At 37.4% G+C, this 21290-nt stretch overlaps 1 protein-coding gene across 6 annotated transcripts in view; it reads left to right on the top strand.

Annotated features, from left to right (window-relative positions):
• Positions 1–11677, top strand: part of NIPBL (NIPBL cohesin loading factor) — a 199522-nt gene extending 187845 nt beyond the window's left edge. For 5 of the 6 annotated variants that reach the window (XM_049648156.1, XM_049648153.1, XM_049648150.1 and 2 more), the window contains 4 exons: positions 1612–1886; positions 3772–3946; positions 5731–5919; positions 6480–11677. In XM_049648156.1, coding sequence (XP_049504113.1) covers positions 1612–1886; positions 3772–3946; positions 5731–5919; positions 6480–6845 — 1005 coding nt within the window. In that variant the 3' untranslated portion in view covers positions 6846–11677. Of the gene's footprint in view, positions 1–1611; positions 1887–3771; positions 3947–5730; positions 5961–6479 lie in introns of all 6 variants that reach the window. The other variant, XM_049648154.1, reaches the window with a different exon arrangement.
• The last annotated feature ends 9613 nt before the right edge of the window (positions 11678–21290 follow it).

The raw sequence follows: 21290 nt of genomic DNA, 5'->3' as shown, positions 1-21290 counted from the left end.
TTTCTGTTAAGAAAGACCTAAAACCATTCCATTTCAGATCATTTAAGTGGAATACATACATCCATATATATGTGTGTGTGTGTGTGTGTGTGTGTGTGTGTGTGTGTGTGTGTGTGTATATATGGATGTATGTATTGTTCTTTTGATAAGCCATCCCACTTCTTTTTTTCCTCTTACTTTAAGCACTGACCTTAAGTGTTTGGTGTCCATTCATATATCCATTTAAACCCCATTTTAAAGCATCTTGCGATTCTATAAATCTGGTAATGCTGTAGGTCACAATAGTATACTTGAAGAGATATAACTAGAGATAGAGATAGATAGCTTACTTATAAGGAAACACAGAAAATGTATAATGTTGATTTCCTTATCTCTGAACACCAGCATCATAATGGGGTTGGCATATTGTATGCCCAAAATCTTTACTGAGTTTCTTATTATAAACCTTATGTCTTCTCTTTTGTGGTTTTTTTAGAAGAAAATGTAATTGGTTTCATTGTAATGGCACCTAGTATAGCACTTGGAAACATAGTAGGCCCTCAGTAAATTATTTAAAAATTAATCGGAATATTTTCATGTGCCTGATGACACAGTAGATCTCATTTTACAAAATTGTTGCACTCAGAACTCGATATGATCAAACTAGTAAATCAGGGAGATTATTATAATACCCAAGGGTTGGAATTACAGAGGGATCTAAACCCTTCCTGCTTGAAGTTTGCACCAAGACCCAGCCGCAGTGGCCTCACTTGAGAACTTGTGAGAACTGCAGACCCTCAGGCCCCACCCTCGACCTACTGAAACAGTCTATTTTTAACAGAATCCCTAGGTGCACCTTAAAGTTTGAGAAGTTAAATAATTCCCCCAGAAACTTAAGCCATAATGTTACTTTATTTTCTCTCACTGTTGTGGATATACTTGTAAATGTTTCTCCCATTTTATTTCTTGAACAATTACATTTGAATAATTGCTTTGTAATCTAGTCTTTTCTCCTCTCTTAAATCTAGCTGACTTTATTTCTTTTTAAGAGTCAACTGTTTCATGAAATACAGAAAAAAATAACTGTTTAAGAAAAGTTCCATATTATCTTGTTGAAAAGCTCTTAAAAGGGAGAATTTGATAGATGCTGGGATGTTCAAACCTATTAAATGTTCCTCAGTTAAATTATATTTAGCACTTTTTTTTTTTTTAAAGTAGTCTCTATGCCCAGTGTGGGGCTCGAACTCATGAACCTGAGATCACAAGTCATATGTTCTGCTGACTGAGCCAGCCAGGCACCCCTCTCCTCGGTTAAACTATATTTACTACTTTTCCTGTGTAATGGCTTACCTATGTACCAAATTTATACTTTTATAACTAACTTATTTTCATTTCTATCCTATAACAAAATTGTTTCCCTTTGATATTTCAGAAGAGCTTTTGGGGAGGGAGAGATCAGGGCAGTGGATTATATACGATTTTATTAAGTCTTGGAACCTGTTTATGGAAAGTCAGAGGGTTTTAATATATAAAATATTAATTTAAAGGTGCTTTTTTGAAGTTGTTGAATGGACCATATGTATTTATTAGGGGTATTTTGTTACTATTTTTCCTTTTTTTTCACCCCCCCAGTCAATGGTAAAAGACAAAAGGAAAGAGAGAAAATCATCACCTAGTAAAGAAAATGAGTCAAGTGAGAGTGAAGAAGAAGTTTCCAGGCCTCGGAAGTCACGGAAACGTGTAGATTCAGATTCAGATTCAGATTCGGAAGATGACATAAATTCAGTGATGAAATGCTTGCCAGAAAATTCAGCTCCTTTAATTGAATTTGCAAATGTCTCCCAGGGTATTTTATTGCTTCTGATGCTAAAACAACATTTGAAGAATCTCTGTGGATTTTCTGATAGGTAAGGTTACATTAGCAGTGAGAGAAAAAAATTTACCTGGTTCAAATTATAAAGAAATATGAAACTCAGTTTTGATTGCATGCTTATTTTCATATTAAAAATGTTCCTTTTTAAAGAAGGAACATAGTGTTGCTATATATTTTGTTGTGTAATATATCACAGTTTGTTCACTTTATTCTTGAAGAGAAGACAAACATTTCATAGTCATAATGCATTGTAAATCAAAGGACTTAACTTTGTTGATTTCCTTAAAAAGACCTTATTAGAGAATTAAGCTGATCTTCATGTAGATTGCAAATTTAAGTGTTCAAAGAGCTGTGAATAAAGAATAGATGTAGACCAACTAGACTGAGCTCTCATAGAACCCAAATAGTCTCTAATGTAAGAGATAGTAAAGTACTAATTATTTGTGAATGCCCTATAATTTTACCCACAATTAGTCACTGTAGGTATCTTTTTTCTGCCTGTACCCATGAAACTTTGGTCATTTTTTTTTTAAGTTTAATTCATTTATTTTGAGAGAGAGCATGGGAGGGACAGAGAAAGAGAAAGAATCCCAAGCAGGCTCCGTGCTGTCAGCACAGAGCCCGATGCAGGGCTTGAATTCATGAACCGTGAGTTCATGACCTGAGCAGAAACCAAGAGTCGGACACTTAACTGACTGAGCCACTCAGGCACCCCTTGTCATTTTTCATTTCATTAAAACATTACATTAGGAATCACAAAGCTGGGGCACCTGTGTGGCTCAGTCAGTTAAGCATCCTACTACAGCTCAGGTCATGATCTCATGATTGGTGAGTTCGAGCCCCACGTCAGGCTCTGTGCTGACAGCTCAGAGCCTAGAGCCTGCTTCAGATTCTGTCTCCCTTTCTCTCTGCCCCTACCCCACTCATGCTCTGTCCCTCTCTCTTAAAAATGAAAAAACATTAAAAAAAAAAGGAATCACAAAGCCAAATGTTCATAGGAGATAGATCATGAAACGGAACAAAGGGGATTCAGGAGAAGGTCACTGGCAAACTGGAAAAAACACGTTTTATTTAAAGGACTCAGGTATTACTCAGATGTCCATCAATTTTTTGCCATAGAAGAGGGTAGGCATAATGTAGCCAAGAGCATCTACTTTTGCAAGAGAAGCTAGATAATCCAGGTTTTAATGGACATATCTTGATGTTAAATGTTGGCAACTAATTTAATGTAAAACCTTGTAAGGCCTTGAGGTGATGCTAAGGAGTTGGGGAGATTTTTTTTTTTTTTTTTAACTTTTATTTATTTTGAGAGGGAGACAGCACACGTCTTGTGGGGAAAGGGCAGAGCGTGAGGGACACAGAGAATCCCCAGCAGGCTCAGAGCTGCCAGCACAGAGCCAGATGCAGGGCTCAAACCCACAAAGCCATGAGATCAAGACCCGAGCCAAAACCCAGGATGCTTAACCAACTGAGCCACCCAAGCACCCTAAGTCGGGAGGATTTTTAAGCCAGAGTTGTTAATAATATGAAACAGGTTTTGGCTGCTGTGTAGAGGATGAATAATTGGGAGGGCAGGAAAGTAGGAGGTAAACTAGTTACATAAACCAGTATTATGTTGAAACTGTTCTACAATCATGATCATAGCACTCAAAAACAGACATGAGAAATACTTTCATTTAAATGATGCCTCTATTTCAGACAAATGCTGATGGAAACAAGAGAATATTATTCTTGTGAATCTTTGTCTTTATGTCTTTACTTCCCTTTTGAAATTATGTTTATTTTTGTGTACAAGTTCACTGGCTGAAATCTGTATGATAAAAAGTTTAATTATTAGTAAATTAAATTTAACTGCAATCACTTTAAATATAAATGCCTGAAAAAATTTTAAAGTTAATGACTTTGTTTTCCCAAAACAGTAAAATTCAGAAATACTCTCCATCTGAATCTGCAAAAGTATATGATAAAGCGATAAACCGGAAAACAGGAGTTCATTTTCATCCCAAACAAACACTGGACTTCCTGCGGAGTGATATGGCTAATTCCAAAATCACTGAAGATGTGAAGAGGAGTATAGTAAAACAGTATCTAGATGTGAGTAGTAAAACCAAAATCTGTTTCTTTTTAATAGTGACTTTCTTGAAAAGTAAATTCTTTCCTGGGAGAAAGCAGTCCCCCTTACACTGAAGCTTCATAAACCACCAGGATGATTTTTCTGTATGTGGTTTTAATGAGTTCCTTGAAGCTTGCCTTTCCCATTTCACCCATTGCATCATAATTACTTTTTCTTAGGAAAGGCCAGCCCACTGCTCATTTTATTTCAGTAAGAATGAAAGCTTTTAGGCAGGTTTTAGGAAAAAAGCCATGCCCATGTGTGTATTTTTCTTAATTCAGTAGATTACATAGTTTATGGTTCATACAAGGAGAAAGTCATGAAAAAGTCATCCTCCTGCCCTCCAGCCATCCTGTTGCTCTCCTTCCTGGCAACCAGTATTAGTACTTTTTTACGTATTCTTACAGAAGTGTAATACAGGCTTATATATTTGTATGTCTCTTATGTATGTACTCTGTTAACAAGTATGTAAGAATGTGTATATGTACAAAAAGTGCTTTTAAAATGTCTTGGAGTGGCTGGATGGCTCAGTCAGTTAAGCATCGGACTCTTGATTTTACCTCAGGTAAAATTTCACTGTTTGTGAAATCAAGCCCCACATCAGTCTCTGTGCTGACAGTGTGGAGCCTGCTTGGGATTCTCTCTCTCTCTCTCTCTCTCTCTCTCTCTCTCTCTCTCTCTCTGCCCCGCCTCTGCTCATACTCTGTCTCTCTCCTCTCTCTCTCTCTCCCTCTCTCTCTCTATTTCTCTCAAATAAGCTTAAAAAAACACTTAAAATGTCTTTAAGACTAGGCAAATTCATAGAGACAGAAAATAGAATAGAGGTTGTTACCAGAAGGAATGAGGAGCTATTGTTTTAATAGGAACAGAATGAATTTCTGTTTGGGATGATAAAAAAGTTTTGGAAATGATGGTGGTGATGATTATACAACATGGTGAATATACTTAATGGCAATGAATTGAACACTAAAATCTAGAATGATAAGTTTTAAGGTATATTTTACCCCAGTAAAGTTTTATGTTTAAAGAAATATTTGGGGGGAGGATTGTCCCTCAAAAATAAAAATAGTTTTTTGTTTTAATCTACTTCAAGCAAGTAGCTAAACATAACTAATAATGATATTTTTGACCAAGAATGAAACCTACACAGTGGTTTTCATATTATTCATAGACTGTAAACCTTATATTCTAAAACTGAAAATTACTTTAATTCTCATTTAAAATTCTTTAACATTCTTTTTATCCTCTTTTATCTTCTTTCAGAGAAGGCAAAGGGGGACAGAAAATGGGGGAAATGTCTATCAGTATTTAATTATTAATCACTTGGTTGCTTGATGACTTGGACCAGGGTCAGCAGACTCCAACTTATGGGCCAAATCTGGCCCCCACTGCCTGTTTGTTTGTTTTTTTTTTTTTCCCTACTGCTTGTTTAAATAAACTTCTATTAAAACAGCCATGCCCACTCATTTATGTTGTTGCTAGATGCTTTCACACTACAGTGACAAGAGTTGTATAGTTATGACAGAGACCACATGGTGTACAAAAGCCAAAAACATTTACTATCTGGCTCTTTATAGAAAATATTTACCAGGCCCTGATGCAGACAATAGCTAAAGTCTATTTAGCAATTAAACTAGCACCCACACCCAATTACTGCTGTAGAAAACATTTAGGGAAAAAAATTTTAAAGGAAACATTTAAGGATTTAACAATCTTGCTTGAAATTATGTACATAAAATTCTAAATTCATATCTAATTTTTGTAGTTCAAACTTCTCATGGAACATCTGGACCCTGATGAAGAGGAGGAAGAAGGGGAGGTGTCAGCTAGTACAAATGCTCGGAACAAAGCAATTACCTCGCTGCTTGGAGGAGGCAGCCCTAAAAATAATGCAGCAGCAGAGACAGAAGATGATGAAAGTGATGGGGAGGATAGAGGAGGAGGCACTTCAGGGGTGAGGCGGAGGAGGAGTCAACGTATTTCGCAGCGTATTACGTAAAATGATTTTTATGTGCTTATATATGTCAGTCTATTAAATGTACACCAAGTAATGTAATACTTATGAGAGAAAACATTTTGTAGATAGAGATTCTCTACTTAACCATTTATACATCCTTTTGTAGAAAGTTTAACATAAAAGACAATAAAAAAGAAAAAACAGAAATGAGACTTATCCAGCATAAAGGGTTATTAATTTTTTTTGGATTGTATTAATGTGTGTTATCCTTTTTTATTGTTGCTAAGTTTTATGTAGCTTTATGGTTCATATGTATATATAATTTTATATATCAATAAGAGTAAAGACACGGGTACAAATTAAGAGTTATATGGTTTTACAAGTATATGTTAACCCCTTGGCGCTGGCGGTCACGGTGCGTCTCATTGCCGGCAATGGAAGTGTGCTGGGAAATCCCAAACTCCCGGCGTCAAGGGATTAAAAGCAATAAAAACAAAAATTTCACTAAAATTCTTTTGTGTAACACTTCGTCTTTTTTCCCCCCCCCAATGTTTTAGTCATTGAGAAGGTCAAAACGAAATTCAGACTCTACGGAGTTGGCAGCACAGATGAATGAAAGTGTTGACGTCATGGATGTCATCGCTATTTGCTGTCCAAAGTACAAAGATCGACCACAAATTGCAAGAGTAGTACAGAAAACCAGCAATGGCTTCAGTGTTCAGTGGATGGCAGGCTCCTACAGTGGCTCCTGGACTGAGGCTAAGCGCCGTGACGGCCGCAAACTGGTGCCTTGGGTAGACACTATTAAAGAGTCAGACATTATTTACAAAAAAATTGCTCTAACGAGTGCTAATAAGCTGACTAATAAAGTTGTTCAGACTTTACGATCCCTGTATGCCGCCAAGGATGGGACTTCCAGCTAATGAATTTGTACATGCAGCCAAATTTACAGGAATTTTTTTAAAAGGCAGAAAAACTTGAAATATCAACATTCTGGCAAAAAAAAATCAGTTTTATGAAGAGTAAGAATGGAACCTGGGATGCAGGAACAAAAGAAGGAAATGTTGGGCAAACATTTTTGTGGGAGCTCCCTTCGCTGTTGTGCAGCAGAAACAGATTCTCAGTTCATTTTTACTCCCACTGTATTATAGTTTAACAAAAATTGTTTATATCTTGGAAAAAAACGTTCTGTTTAAAAAATAAACAAGTGAATGTTGGAAATTAGTCTGTTAATGTTCTTAATAAAGTGTTCTTGGAGTTTAACCTAGCAGCGGATGGCTTTCTTTAGCTTAGCCCAGTTTCCAGGGAAGCATTGTTTTTTCCAGGCTGTAAAATGGCAGACTCTCCTGGATATATAATTTATTCTGTTGAAAAAAAAAAAAAAAAAAAAAAAAAGCATGCAGTATCTATGACCTATCTGCAGAAGGAGTTTTTGTAAATGTAGATTTTGATGTATTAGGTCACCCTGAAAACAATACAAGAAAAGGGATCCCCAGGCAATCTGGTGGAGCGAATACTGCAATAAATTTTTTTACTTCTCTTTGTTACTTGTCTGTTTCCATTTGAATTTCTTATTGTAAAGATCTGTTTAAATCCATTTATATTATTTTGCAGTCTTTTATGTAAAATTTATTATATCACTGGTTTTCAAAGCAAAACATAAAATATTGTTTATACAGTTTGTATAGGCTGACTTCTGAATAATTGGTATCTATTATTTTCATTCCCATAAGAGGGTGTAAACAGTTAACTCCAGGGTTTTATTGTATCCTGCAATATTTAGTATTAACTATATATGATTTAGCACTGTGCCAAACACATTTTCAAGAGTACATTTTGATATAAAAAGAAACTATAGTTTATTCCTTGTATGCTTCAATTTCTTTCTAGTGATGTCATGATGGTAATATTTATTTTTTAAACCTGGGGAAAAGGTAACAGTCATGCTATTTTGGGAAACTAGCATTTCTCTTAGTTAAAATTATGCTGTGTGTTATTTTAGAAATAGAGTGGAGTATGACATTTCGTATTTACATTACATTTTTCACAAGTTATTTTTTAATGCTGAAAAAGGAGTAATTTTACTAGTTGAGATGTTTATTCATTTTCTATTCTAAACATTTTATACCTCTTTGGAGAACGGTTGTTATTACAAATGGGGAGAGTGGGTATTTAATCAGTTGATCTGCATAGTTGATGCTCAGAAATAGTAATGGCTAAAATCGCAGGGGAGAAGGTGTGTTTCAAATTTAAGTCTTTTAAATTAAAACAATGTGTACTTATTTTTAAGTTCATTTTTAAAAGTTGACCTCTAGAATGTTAAGTTTTATGAAATTGGCCAATAAATTAAGATTCTCAATTTGTGAGGAAAAGTGACATTGCCACAAAATACCTTTTTGTGAACACTTATTAAACCACAATGAAAATAACTTTTCAGGATCTATTTCCGATGTGGAATTCTTTCAGAACATTTTCTTGAAGGAAATGTTTTCCCACTCTTCTTCCACTTAATTGTATGTTTCCTCTTCCTTTTTACTGTGAACTCTGTAGAATAAAACTAGATTGGCTTTTTTCCCCCATGGAGTAGTATGTTTAATCAGAAAGGACTTGAGGTAGCTAATGAAAACAATAGAAATTCATCAATAAGAGTAAATACTAATGTAGAAAAAATATAAGAAAATAAAGTCCAAGCCTGTAGAGTTCTAAAGAAGATGTAGTAAAACTGATCTTGAATGCTATGAAGGTTGACAATCGTGCATGCTGTTATTTGATTCTTAAAAAAACTCTGCTAGTTAAATGTTTTATCCCCATTTTGTAGATGAGGAAAACTGAGTCTCAGATTCAGTAATTAGTTTATAAATGTTGTAGGGATTTAAATTTGGAGTTGGAATAATTGTGTCTCACTATTCTAAGCTAATTAAACAATTAAAGGAGATGATCCTTATTGAAAGATCAGTTCCTAAAGGATACTTAGTGTGTTTATACTTAGGGACCCTCTTCAGAGTGAGCTTTAGGGGGTAGGCACACAGTAGGTAAGGCTTCTCTTGCCAGGTGGATTTCTGTGTTCAGGAATTTTCCATACATTCTGAGTTCCAGTATTTTAGCTATTAATATAAGCCAAATGTTGATACAATTCCTAAGCCTTAACCCTTAAAATATACTAACCAAAGTTTTCAAAAAGTAGATTTCTCAAATGTGAATTTTTTAGGTCTTAACAGTAAAATAGGTTAAGGCCTTGACGGTCAAATCTACAAAATCAAACTTTCCATGTATATTAAGGGTTTACAAAGTTCAATCTTAATCGGTAGTTTGTTGATACTGTAATATGCCAAATCATGTTTTATTGATTTGTATTGAAAAGAAGGTGTGTTCTATTTGATATAAAAAGCGCCAAGTACCTCTTCACTTTAATATATTAATTACGAAATTTTTGTATTTTCTTAAATTGTTTACTATTTTGACAGCGAATGGGTAGTTTAAAAAATTTGTATCAAAATACAAAGGCAGAAAACAATTTAGTAATCTCTAGTGAGAAATTCTAAACTTTTAAAGAAAAGTAGTATGTAGCTTACTTTGTTGATATGTTGAATATTTGAACCATTAGCAGGTAACTGAAGCACACAGTTATTGACGACTGTAGTCTATCCATGAAGACAGGTAAGTCCAGCTTTTCTGTCCAATGTGGATTTCATGAGCAATGAGCAAAGTTATCATATGTTCACGTAGAAAGTGAACTTACCCAGGAAGGTATGTGGTTTTCTTCACCCGTACTCCGCTTTCGGTTGCACAAAGAACTCAGTGTGGTCACTAGCGCAGCACCCAGGTGGTCTGCATCTCCAAAGCTATTGATACTAAACTGGAATAAGGTTACTTTTGCCAATATAAATTCCATCAGATCATTCACTTGAAATGATCATGTAATTTGAGACACTTGACAGTAAATTTTGTGTTACAGAAATCCTACTTGTTTGAACCTTTTGCTGTTTTGCCTTGCTCATTTTAAAACTGAAGTTGGTTTAACCCCTTAGCTAATTTTTGTCATAGGAAGCATATTATTCATTACACAACTTGGTGTCATATTTTTATTTGAAAATTTTCCTAACCACTCATTGTTCTGTTGGTCCTAACAGTTGAATGTAAATTTGGTGTAATAGGTCACTGACCAAACAAGTTCCCATTTGCATAGTTTATTGACCAAGTGGTGATAAAATCCCTGTGTTCTGTGTGATAATCCAGTGAATACCACCGACCCACCCTTCTTTGTGAGGCGCCACTTGTATATGGCTTCATGGCCCACACTGATGCAGAATGCACACATTCTTTTATTCTCATCAGCATTTTTTTTTAATGATTTTAACTTTTTGTTAGAGAATCACCACAGACCCATCACTCAGTTTCAATCATTCTGAATTTCTGACCAAGCTTATTTCAGCTACACCCTCTATATCCTCCTCTATATTTTTCTGAAACCCCAGATACATTATTTCATCTATAAACACATCATCTTTAAATATTAATACTCCTTGACATCAAATATCCAGTAACTTCAAATTTTCAATGTCTTCAAAATGTCTTTTTTAGTTTTAGGTCTTAATCTATAGATGTCTTCATCTTTTATTCTTTACAAATTTTTTAATGAAGAAACTGAATCTTGTCCTTGGGTTCTTAAGAAATAGTTGGTTCTAAATAGAGGAACAACAGTTATTTTCCGCTTTGTAATCCTTTTTCGTAACTGAATTTATTTTGGGTTTGAGAGACATTGTCTCTCTCCCAAACTCCTGTGTATTGATTCTTAAGCCTGTGTAACCAGAATAGTGGTGCCATTACAGAGATAATGAAGTAAGGAGGTAGGTCTAGTTTTCAGAAAGATGGTGATAAACGTTTGTTTAATCCTTTGAATTTTAGTTGGCAAATGCCAAACAGGCAATTAGAGATGAAGAACTAAAGTAAGGAAACACAAGTTTAAACAGATAACAGAAGTTGCCCTGTGATTAAAGTTCCTCTGTTAGTCAGAATTTTGTTACCTACTGTTTGAAATAAGTGGACAATTGGTCGTGGTTATTTTTTATTATATAGTTTGTAGGCATTGAAGTTTTGTTGAATGTAATTTTGCTTCTATTTGTGACTTTTTTTTCAGTCATTAGAACCTTAGAAATGAAAAGTTATTTTGTGTTACTTTGTCATATAGTTGTACTGTCTGCACCCTTTTTTCCCCACAAGAAATGGCAGTGTTAAGTCTGCCGTGATCATAACTTGCCTAGAATTGTAATTTAGAACAAAGAACAGGAAAATGTAATCATAATCTAAGTTTGTCATAAAACCTAAACTGATAATGGATCTCCACATTCCATAGTTTTAAAAAATTTCTATAGAGTCTTAAACTATGAGGGATCTGACAACTCATTTAATCCAGGTATTCATGAACCTCTTTAAGTATCTAATGAAAGCCATGAAATCCCTACCTAGGAAACTAAACAAACCCTTCTTAGAAGACTGAACAGAATTGTGCATATAATTTCAGGGGATTCCCGGTCACTCCCACCAGTGACATGTATAAACTGTTTTGGAAATCCATTAACTACAGGTGAAGAGAAATTGAGGCTCAAATAGGTGAATTGATATCTACAAGCTACAGTTGACCCTTGAACAACATGAGTTTGAACTGTGCAGTTCCACTTATATGCAAATACTGTAACTTACTTTCCTTGTGATTTTCTTAATTTTTTCTTTTTTTTTGCTAGCTTAACTGTAAGAATACAGCATATAATACATATAACGTGTTTATTAACAGTGTTATCAGTAAGGTTTCTAGTCAACAGTAGGCTATTAGTAGCCAAGTTTTTGAGTCAAAAGTTACACATGACTATGTGGGAGGTCTCGGTGTCCCTAAACCCTACATCATCCAAGGGTTACCTGCATATACCTACTTAGTACCAAGAGCCAAGAGCAACCCTCCAGGCTCTTTCTTACCTCCCAGATCAGTTGCTCTTACAAAGAAGATTCATCTGGAAAGTCCTTATTCAGTCGTAAGATATGAATGTAGAGAAACTAATGACTAAATGTTGTGGATTTTTTTTTTTTATACCTTTTCAAAAGATCCACTTTGTAGCTTCAGATTTTGAGATGCCTACTATCCTGTTAGATAAAGGGAGAAGGTAAAATGTGAACATTTTATGGGTCCCATTTTTATTTTAATTTTTTTCCATATTACCTGGCTAATCTTGAAGATGGGAAGAATCCAGAAACCAGGGAGGGATTAGAGAGTTTCAAGGAGGAAGTAGAGAGCAACATGTGAAATTCAGTAAGATCAAAACACAAAAATTATTGAACGTGGCTAATCTTTAGTAGAAGACTAAAACTTGGAGTGGTGAAAAGAGTATTAACTTTGAATTCAGAACACAGCCTGAAGCCATGTGATTCTGAAATAAGTGTGATGAAGTTTGGTAAATACAACCACTTAACATGTTATGTGGGAGCTTATTTAAAGAAATCCATAATTGGAGTATTTGGCTGGCTCAGAGCATGCAACTCTTGATCTCAGGGTTTTTTGTTTTTTGTTTTTTAAAATATATTAAATTTATTGTCAAATTGGTTTCCCTACAACACCCAGTGCTCATCCCAGAAGATGCCCTCCTCAATACCCATCACCCACCCTCCCCACCCTCCCACCCCCCCATCAACCCTGTTTGTTCTCAGTTTTTAAGAGTCTCTTATGCTTCGGCTCTCTCCCACTCTAACCTTTTTTTTTTCCTTCTCCTCCCCCATGGGTTCATGTTAAGTTTCTCAGGATCTCAGGGTTTTGAGTCTGAGCTTCACACTGGGCATAGAGATTACTTTTAAAAAATCTGCATCTTTTGTGCATATTTGGATTCGAATGGTTAAGTGGGGGAGATATGGGCCACAGAATTCTGAAAGTGTAGATAGTACTGTGCAGAGGAACCAGCATGTGAGTAGTAGGATTTCAAAATATGAAGCTACGGAAAGTAAGGACAGCTAAGCATACACTGCCCAGAACTTAAATTTTAATGCATAGGCACTGGAAGAATTGTAAGCAAGGAATTAGTGAAAGCTCACTTTGGCTGCTACGTAGAGGGTAGATTTGAAGGGGTCAAGAAGAGGACATTGATGCGACAGTCTCAGAGATGGTGAGAGCCTGAACTAGGATGATGATTGCAGTAGGGATAAAGAGAAGATTGGAGGATTGTAGATGTATGTAGGAGATAAAAATGGCAGGACTTGACAGTTGACTGAATGAGGTAAAGGAAGACAGCGGTGTCAAGAATAGCCATCAGGTTTTTCTACTTTCCATAACTAGGTTTAAACAAGCTGGAAGCTAGTATCTGAGGGCTTTTTGGATGATGTCCAAAAGGTGGGAACATGACACCTTCAGGAGGGAACTTTGGACTGAGCCTGCTTTGGGGACTCATCAGCATGTAAGCTGTTCAGTGAGCAGCACAGAGCCAAAGGAAGGACCTTGGAGACTACCAACATTTAAGGTACAGCAGGAGGACAATGAATTTGTGGAGGAGACGAGAAATGATTAGAGGAAGATGGGAAGAATCCAGAAACCAGGGGTTAGAGGGTTTCAAGGACCAAGCAGAGAGCAACATGTGAAATGCAGTAAAGTCAAAGTGGAAAACATATTGATCCTGCCATTCAGGATGTAAATGGAAACCTTTAGGGAGAGTAGTTTCAGAAAGAATGAGAACAAAATCAAACACTATAGTTGAGAAATGAATGAGAATCTTGTCAGGAAGAGTGGCCAGGCAGGAAGAGAGACAACAGAGTACTGACATGCTGAGTAGTGAAGCTGGAGAGAAAAGCAGATAAAAGGGCCTGAAAAGCCACATTCAAAAGTTTGGAAGGGCTTTCACTCGGTATAATATACTCAGAGTTGTGGTTCAGAAAGATCACTTGCTGGCTGCATTGTGGGGAACCATGATGATGCCAAAATGCATAATTGTGTTATTTTTCTCTAGTGGGGCCAGCTGCACAGCAAGGAAGGTGATCTGCCTCTGGGCCAGGACTGGGAAACCTTGGGTGTAATTGAGCTAGGCTGAGAGAAAAAGGAAGGATTAAGGTTTAAAGGCCTCCATCAAATGGAAAAGCAAGTGTAATGAGAGTAGCAGAAATGGAATAATGGGGTGATAAGGTCAGAGGAATGTGTGAGATGCTGAGGTAGAGTGGTTCTGGAAACAAGGTATAAGAATGTGACCCTAAGAATGAATTAGTAAAGTAAAGAGGTGACGTTTGGCATTGGAGAGAGCGAGAAACCACAGGCTACATTCTGCACTCCTTTCCTGAGCTTAAAACATGGATTCTTCTTTCTTTCCTGTCATACTAACAGTTTGTCTTGGATATCACTTGGTACTGACACTGGTTATTTTTAGTTTTTGCAAAATCAGTCACTTGACAGGTATTTGCTAAGTGCTTACTATAAGCAACGAACTGTTCTGGACCAATGGCAGTACGTTTGTGTTCCAGTGGCAGAGACGAAATGAATCGCAAAGTACACAATTTTACAGCTATTAGGTTACAATTGAATTGTGTTCTTGAGAGAAAAAGTAACAATCTATGAGAGTATGTAGCACTGGAGTAGTCTGGAAGGCTGGGGGAGATGAGAAATGCTTCCTTCTCCAAGTGAAACTAATCCTCAGGTAAAGCCTGACATGTAATATAGATAGATACCAAATAATGTTGGTTGAACCATTAAGAAATGGGAAATAATTTTTAATGGCTCTCAGCAGTTCATTCCTTAGGGACATGATGGTTGAGGTCTGAATTCTATGGGGAAAAAAATTGTTGGGGAGGAAAGGGATGCAAGGAGAATCCCAAACTGATGGTACGGTATATGCAAAGGTGCCTTCAGAAGCTTCATGGTTCCAGGAAATGGCAGAGAACAAGACAGTAGAATGAAGCTGATGATGTAGATGGGCCAAATCATGCTTTTGTAGACCAGACCATGGTAAGGATGTCCGAGGAGCAATAGGAAGCCATTAAAGAAATTAAGATGGGTGAGAGTAGAATAGAGCTTTGCATTTGTGAAATTTGCATTTTTAAAAGATCACTGGCTACAGGTTATACAGTAATTGAGGAGGCCATAAAGGTCCATATGAAAGATGATGATAGCTTGAGTTGGGGTGGTGGTGGTCAAAGGAGAAAAGTGGCCTCATTTGTAAACGGTTAAATTGGTCACATAGTTTTGCCTGGATATTGTTTAAATTGTAATAAGGAGAGAACATGAATTTCCTTAGTAAGACGCAGTGAGACAAGTCTTCCTGGGTAGGTCTCCACATAGAAGACAACATGGCTTACACTTGATTCATCTGAAGGACAGCCCAGGGGGAATAACCACAGTTTGAAGTGAGGAAAGGAATCAAAAGACGTGACATTATCCAAAAAGGAGAAAAGTAGGCTTAGTGGATTTCTGCGCAGCTTGTAACTGCTGATTGAATCTTTAAAATCCTGCCTTTTATACAAAGTAATCCCAAGATAAAAATTTTAACAAGATAGGCTTTTAATGCGATAATACATACAGTTTCTGTTATTTACTAGTTTAATTTTTCTAATTAAATTTAAAGAAATAATCCCTTGTTCATAGAAGCAACCACTTTGAACTCTTTTAGCTTTTTCTTTGGGTAGCTATATTTCTAAATGTACTATTATAATTTATTAATTGTAATAGAATTAAGTCTAGACTTTATGTTATCACGATTAACTTTTTTATGAAAGATAAGGACTTAGTTCTTATGCCCTCCCAATATGGATATCGCTATATATAATGAACATTTATGTAATATAACACTATGTAAATAATTGCTAAATCACAGCTGGCATTTAGTGTACTAGATGAATGTTTCCTTTTTGTGTATATGCTCATTTCCCTTTAGTGAAATTCCTTTGCTTTTCACTCACATAAATTCCACACAGTAATCTGTAATTCTTTTTTTTTTTTAATTTTTTTTTTTTTTTTTTTTTTTACATTTATTTTTTGAGAGACATAGAGAGACAGAGCACAAGTTGGGGAGGGGCAGAGAGAGAAGGAGACACAGAATCCGAAGCAGGCTCCAGGCTCCGCCGAGCTGTCAGCACAGGGCCCAACGCGGAGCTGGAACTCACAAACCGAGAGATCATGACCTGAGCCGAAGTCAGAAGCTTAACCGACAGAGCCACCCAGGTGCCCCAGTAATCTGTAATTCTTGTAGAGTGGTCTGTTTGAGTCTCTTCCCCACTCCCCCTCCCATCCCCCACCCTCGTTCCTCCATCCAGAAACTCCTTCCTGGAGCTGCTCTAACGTTTCGCACCAGTACGGACTGATTTTCAAGGACTGCTGCTAAGGTGCTGTACCAGACTTTTCCTACCCCTCTTTCGGTTGGATCCAGAACCCATGTCTAGAATCCATGCCTTCCTCCTTTTTGCCTAAAAATGTTTGCTTGAGCATAAACTGCCATGGCTTTCTAAGAATGGACACATAAGGACAAACTTGTTGAGTCATTAGAGGTCTGAAAATGTCTTTATTCTCACCTCAGATGTGATATCTGGGTCTAGAATTCTGAGTTAAAATCTAGCCTGTGTTGTTGCTGTTAAAAGGGCTGCTACCATACTGATTTTGTTCCTTCGTAGACAACCTGTGTTTTCCAGCTCTAGAAGCTTTTAGGATGTTTTATGTATTTCCCATATTTTAAAATTTCACTTTGATTCCTTAATGGGAATCTTCTAAAAAAGCATTTTGCAGAGTACATGGACTTCTAATCATTGAATCTGTGTCCTTAACTATGGAGAATCTTGATAATTTCTTCCCTGTTAGTTTCTTTAATTTTTTAAGGAGGCTCCACACCCAACATGGGGCTTGAATCCACAACCCTGAGATCATGAGTCACACACACTACAGACTGAGCCAGCCAGGTGCCATGCCCCTTAGGTTCTTAGTTTCTCTGTGGTTTCTGTTAATTCAGGAACTCTTCTGGACTAATCTCAGTTGGTGTTTTTGCCCATTTTGGGGATGGGGCTGGTCTTTTGGGTCTGTCTTTTAACTCTTCCATGAAATTTTTTATTTGGCTACATTTTATATTTCAGAGTTTCTTCTTGTTCTCTGACTGTTCCTCTCATACAATTACTTGTTCTTATTTATGAATGCATATCTCCCTATATCTATCAGATTAGAAAGGAGATTTCTCACTTGCCATTTGGAAACCTGAGCTCAAGTCACAGCCAATGATGCATCATGTTCAGATTTGAGGAGGCTGATAAATCACATTCCTCACTCCTTCAAGTTCTCATTAGAATTATAAGCTAGAGTCCAAAAGATGGAGGTAAAACACACAGCTTTCTTGTCAGTAGAGCTGGAGTAGAGAACATATTGTTATTGTAGTCTGGACCTGCAACCACAACCAAGCTTGCTGCCATTTGCCCCTAATCTAGGCCTTGCTGTGTGGCTATTCTGCAAAGTAAATATTTAATCTGCTCAGCCTGCTGAAGGAGTCATTGCTGCCCCTCGCTCAAAAGCACCAAGAACAGGGGTGCCTGGGAGGCTCAATAGAAGCTTCTGACTGTTGATTTCAGCTCAGGTCATGATCTCACAGTTCTTGGGATCAAGCCCCACATGGGGCTCTGCACCAACTGTGGAGGAGCCTGTTCGAGATTCTCCCTCTCTCTCTGCCCCTTCCCCCCTCCCTCAAGATAAATAAACATTAAAAACAACAACATGGGAATCAATTGATGTAGAATTCTTGCCTTTCACCAATCAGAAATAAAAATCCTCTTTAATAGAAATAACATCATGGAAATGTGGGAATAGGGTTTCCTCTGTCATTGAGCATTCCAATTTGTTTAAAAAAAAAAAGAAAAGAAAACATTTTTTTAGGGGTGCCTGGCTGACTCAGTTCATCTGGTGGAACTTTTTCTTTCAAAAGCCAGAAAATAAGTATTTTAGTCCTTGCAAGTTATACAAGTCTATGTAGCAACTATTCAGCTCTGCCACTGACTAACAGAAGCAGCATAGATAGTGTGTAAATGGGTGGGCAGATTGTACGTTTCGGTAAAACTTTATTTCTGGAACCAGAGAGTAGGCCAGATTTGCTGACCTTTGCTCTAAGGTGATCAGATGCAAAGCCGGACTCCGGCCTGGGACCTAACAACTGGGAGTTCTTTGCAGAGATGAGGAGCTTTAACTGTCCTACATAAGACTTAACGACCATGATTCTCTCTCCCCTTTTTGTGCCTGTCAGTTCTGAGTCTTAAGTCCACTGTTTATCAGTATCCTCTTTTGCACAAATTATGCCATGGCTTCCTCCATCCTCTTATACTGATTGCTGTTTCTCTCACCCAGCAATATCTCTTCTCCCATTTTATTCATATTGATTTATACATTTTAAAATTCCTTTATTATCCTTTCACTTGGATCTTGAGAGAGAAGGAATAAAAATAATTTAGCAATACACTATCAAGAAGCCATTTTAAAATTCTTAATGCTGCCATTATTTTCATTAGCTTGTTTTTACATTTACTGGGTGTGAATACATTTTAAGTACTTCTTTTTAAATTAGTATCCTTGTTTTTTAAAATCCTATATAGAAATTTTCCCTTCAGCTAGGCAACTTGTGTCACAGATCTCTGCCCCAATCCCACATATATAGATAGGAACAGGCTGGGCCATTCATTCCCAACTTACAAACCAACCTTACCTAACAAGGATTTTTTTTCTTCTCCCTTATTACCTAGATTTAGTATTTTTATGGAAATGAAAGCATTAGTTTCCACCAGGGTCTCCTTCATTACATAGGGCCATAGTCCAGATGAACACACAAGAATGTTCAGGGTATAAAAAATGTTTAAAGGAAAGTGGGAATTCTGGAGAGATACCCAGTGTGACTTCTGAGCAGTTATCAAGTGCATTTTCCTTTTTCTCGTATTTCCTCAGCAAGATCCAAGATTTGATTTCTAGACAAAAGCTAAGCAAGACACAAAGCATGGTATGTAATAATTTGAATTATTGAGAAATGGAAAATTGTATAAGCAATAATGGCTTATGATTAGTCCATCCAACATTTATTGAGTATAGAGTCTGGCTGGAAACAGTGCTGAAGTGAGAAAGTAAGGAAGTCTGAAGTCAGTGTTTTAAATCCAGGTACATATATATAAATTCTTGGCAGCTTGTTTGAGCTTTCTTTCCTGGTGGATTCCAAACTTAGCCAGAATACTTTGGTTTAGTGATACACCATGCTAAATGCTGTATAACCTTTTTAAAAAAATTTTTTTTAATGTTTACTTATTTTTGAGAGAGAGAGAGACAGAGTGTGAGCAGGGGAGGGGCAAAGAGAGAGAGAGACAGAATCTGAAGCAGGCTCCAGGCTGAGCTATTAGTGCAGATCCCGACGCGGGGCTCGAACTCACAGACCATGAGATCATGACCTGAGCCAAAGTCAGACGCTTAACCGACTGAGCCACCCAGGCGCCCCTGTATAACCTTTTCTAATAAAACTGTGAGCAAAGATTCAGTTTTGAGAAATTGGAGAACACTTCTGATAACTGGAGGTATTTCCCAAGCATGGTAAGTGTCTAAAATCTATATATAGAAACTGATGCTTTTAATCTATGTGTGGAGGGCATGAAGTGGGTCTGAAACATTCATTTGCATGATTCCTCTGTGTTAAGATACACTAGGCAAAATAATCATATTGCAGCATTCTTTTTAATGTTTATTTAGACGGAAAGCATGAGTGGGGGAGGGGCGGAGAGGGAGGGAGAATTCCACACTGTCAGCACAGAGCCTGGCGTGGGGCTCGATCCCCCGTGAAATCATGACCTGAGCCAAGATCAAGAGTTGGACCCTTAACTGAGCCACCCACGCTCCCCTAGAGATAACTGTTTTAGCTACCATTGTAGCTGGGTTTTTTTTTGTGCTCTGACCCCTCAATCACATGTGCATGCAACACGTCTCATGTTGTAGTTGCTTGTAAACTCATGTCCTATGCTTGACTATATTTTTTGAGGGTAGAAACACTCTCTTCTTTATCTCGTACTCTCACACTGAACAAATGAAATAATTGAATACTTGGATAAATGAAAACATGGCTATTTAGCTTTTCTGCCTAAAAAGAGCTTTTTATAAACTACTGTCCGGGAATACCAGTGGGTGGGTATTGCTGTATTTATATCAGAGAAGACCAGTATATGACCAGCTGTTACCCCAGCTCACCTGTCACTTAGCTTCCCCAGAATGTGAGAGACCAAAGCAACTTGAGGGGCTGGTGAACAAGCTGGCTTCTCTCTCCAAGTTGTGCCTACATGTGGCCTCTTCCACACCCAGAACCCAGGCATTTCCCTTGGCCGCATTCAGAGGCTTAGACACCCCAATATTGTGGGGCAGTGGGAGAAACCCATGCATAACTGATCCCAGGTCCTATCCTAGTCAGTGACCCATGTCACCTGGGCCCACATGGGGCAAGTGCAGTCATTGCACAGACAGGGAGGGAGAGCTCATCAGGATTTTAAAATTCATTATAGCTTATTTTGTAAAAGAAGAGTTGTTCTGAAGATACTGGTGAGTCTTTGTGTTGTTACCTGTCTTGTAAAGCAGTGTGTAATTTCTGGCTAATATCTTCAGCTCTGATTGCAAACCGTTACCCTTAGTGATCGCCCTGCCTTTTTTTTTTTTTTTTTTTTTTTGCTTGTTTTATGTTTAGTTTCATCAAAAGCAATATAAAGGCTGTGTGATAAGTAACTAAGAAGCATCAAAGGCAGAGTTCTAGCCCGTGGAATCATGCGGGCCTGTATTCATAACCCAGCTCTGTGGCTCACTTTGTGCCCTCAAATATGTTATTTACAACCTATCTTACAGAAGTGTTGAGATAATAAGGAAAGCATTTTGGGACACCTGGGTGGCCCAGTCAGTCGAGTGTCCAATTTTGGCTCAGGTCATGATCTCACAGTTTGTGGGTTTGGGTTCCCGTGTCGGGCTCTGTGCTGACAGCTCAGAGCCTGGAGCCTGCTTCGGATTCTGTGTCTCCCACTCTCTCTGCTCCTCCCTGCTCGTGCTCTCTTACTCTCTAAAGTAGATAGATAAGTAAGTATTTTAAAAAGATATGGAAAGTACTTTGCATACTATAAATAGTAAATGGTGTTCTTAACCCTAGAACTTTCTTATCATTCTTGATCGTTCTTTCCCTACAGTGTAACTTGGCATCCGTCAAGGTGTTTACTGCTAAGAGGCTTATGTGCCTGGCTCTTCCAGTTGTCAGAGAGGGTGTCCAGGCACATTTGCCGTTTTGAAAAAGGACCACGGTTGTGCTGTGAGGGTCCCAAGTTTCAAAGCAGAGTTTTCCTTTCCTTCCTCTGCACTTCTGTTTTGCTTTCTTGCTTCAAATCGA

Source organism: Panthera uncia, assembly GCF_023721935.1.
Source record: "Panthera uncia isolate 11264 chromosome A1 unlocalized genomic scaffold, Puncia_PCG_1.0 HiC_scaffold_17, whole genome shotgun sequence".
In the NCBI taxonomy this organism is placed as follows: Eukaryota; Metazoa; Chordata; class Mammalia; order Carnivora; family Felidae; genus Panthera; species Panthera uncia.
This window is presented reverse-complemented; position numbering and strand designations above follow the sequence as displayed.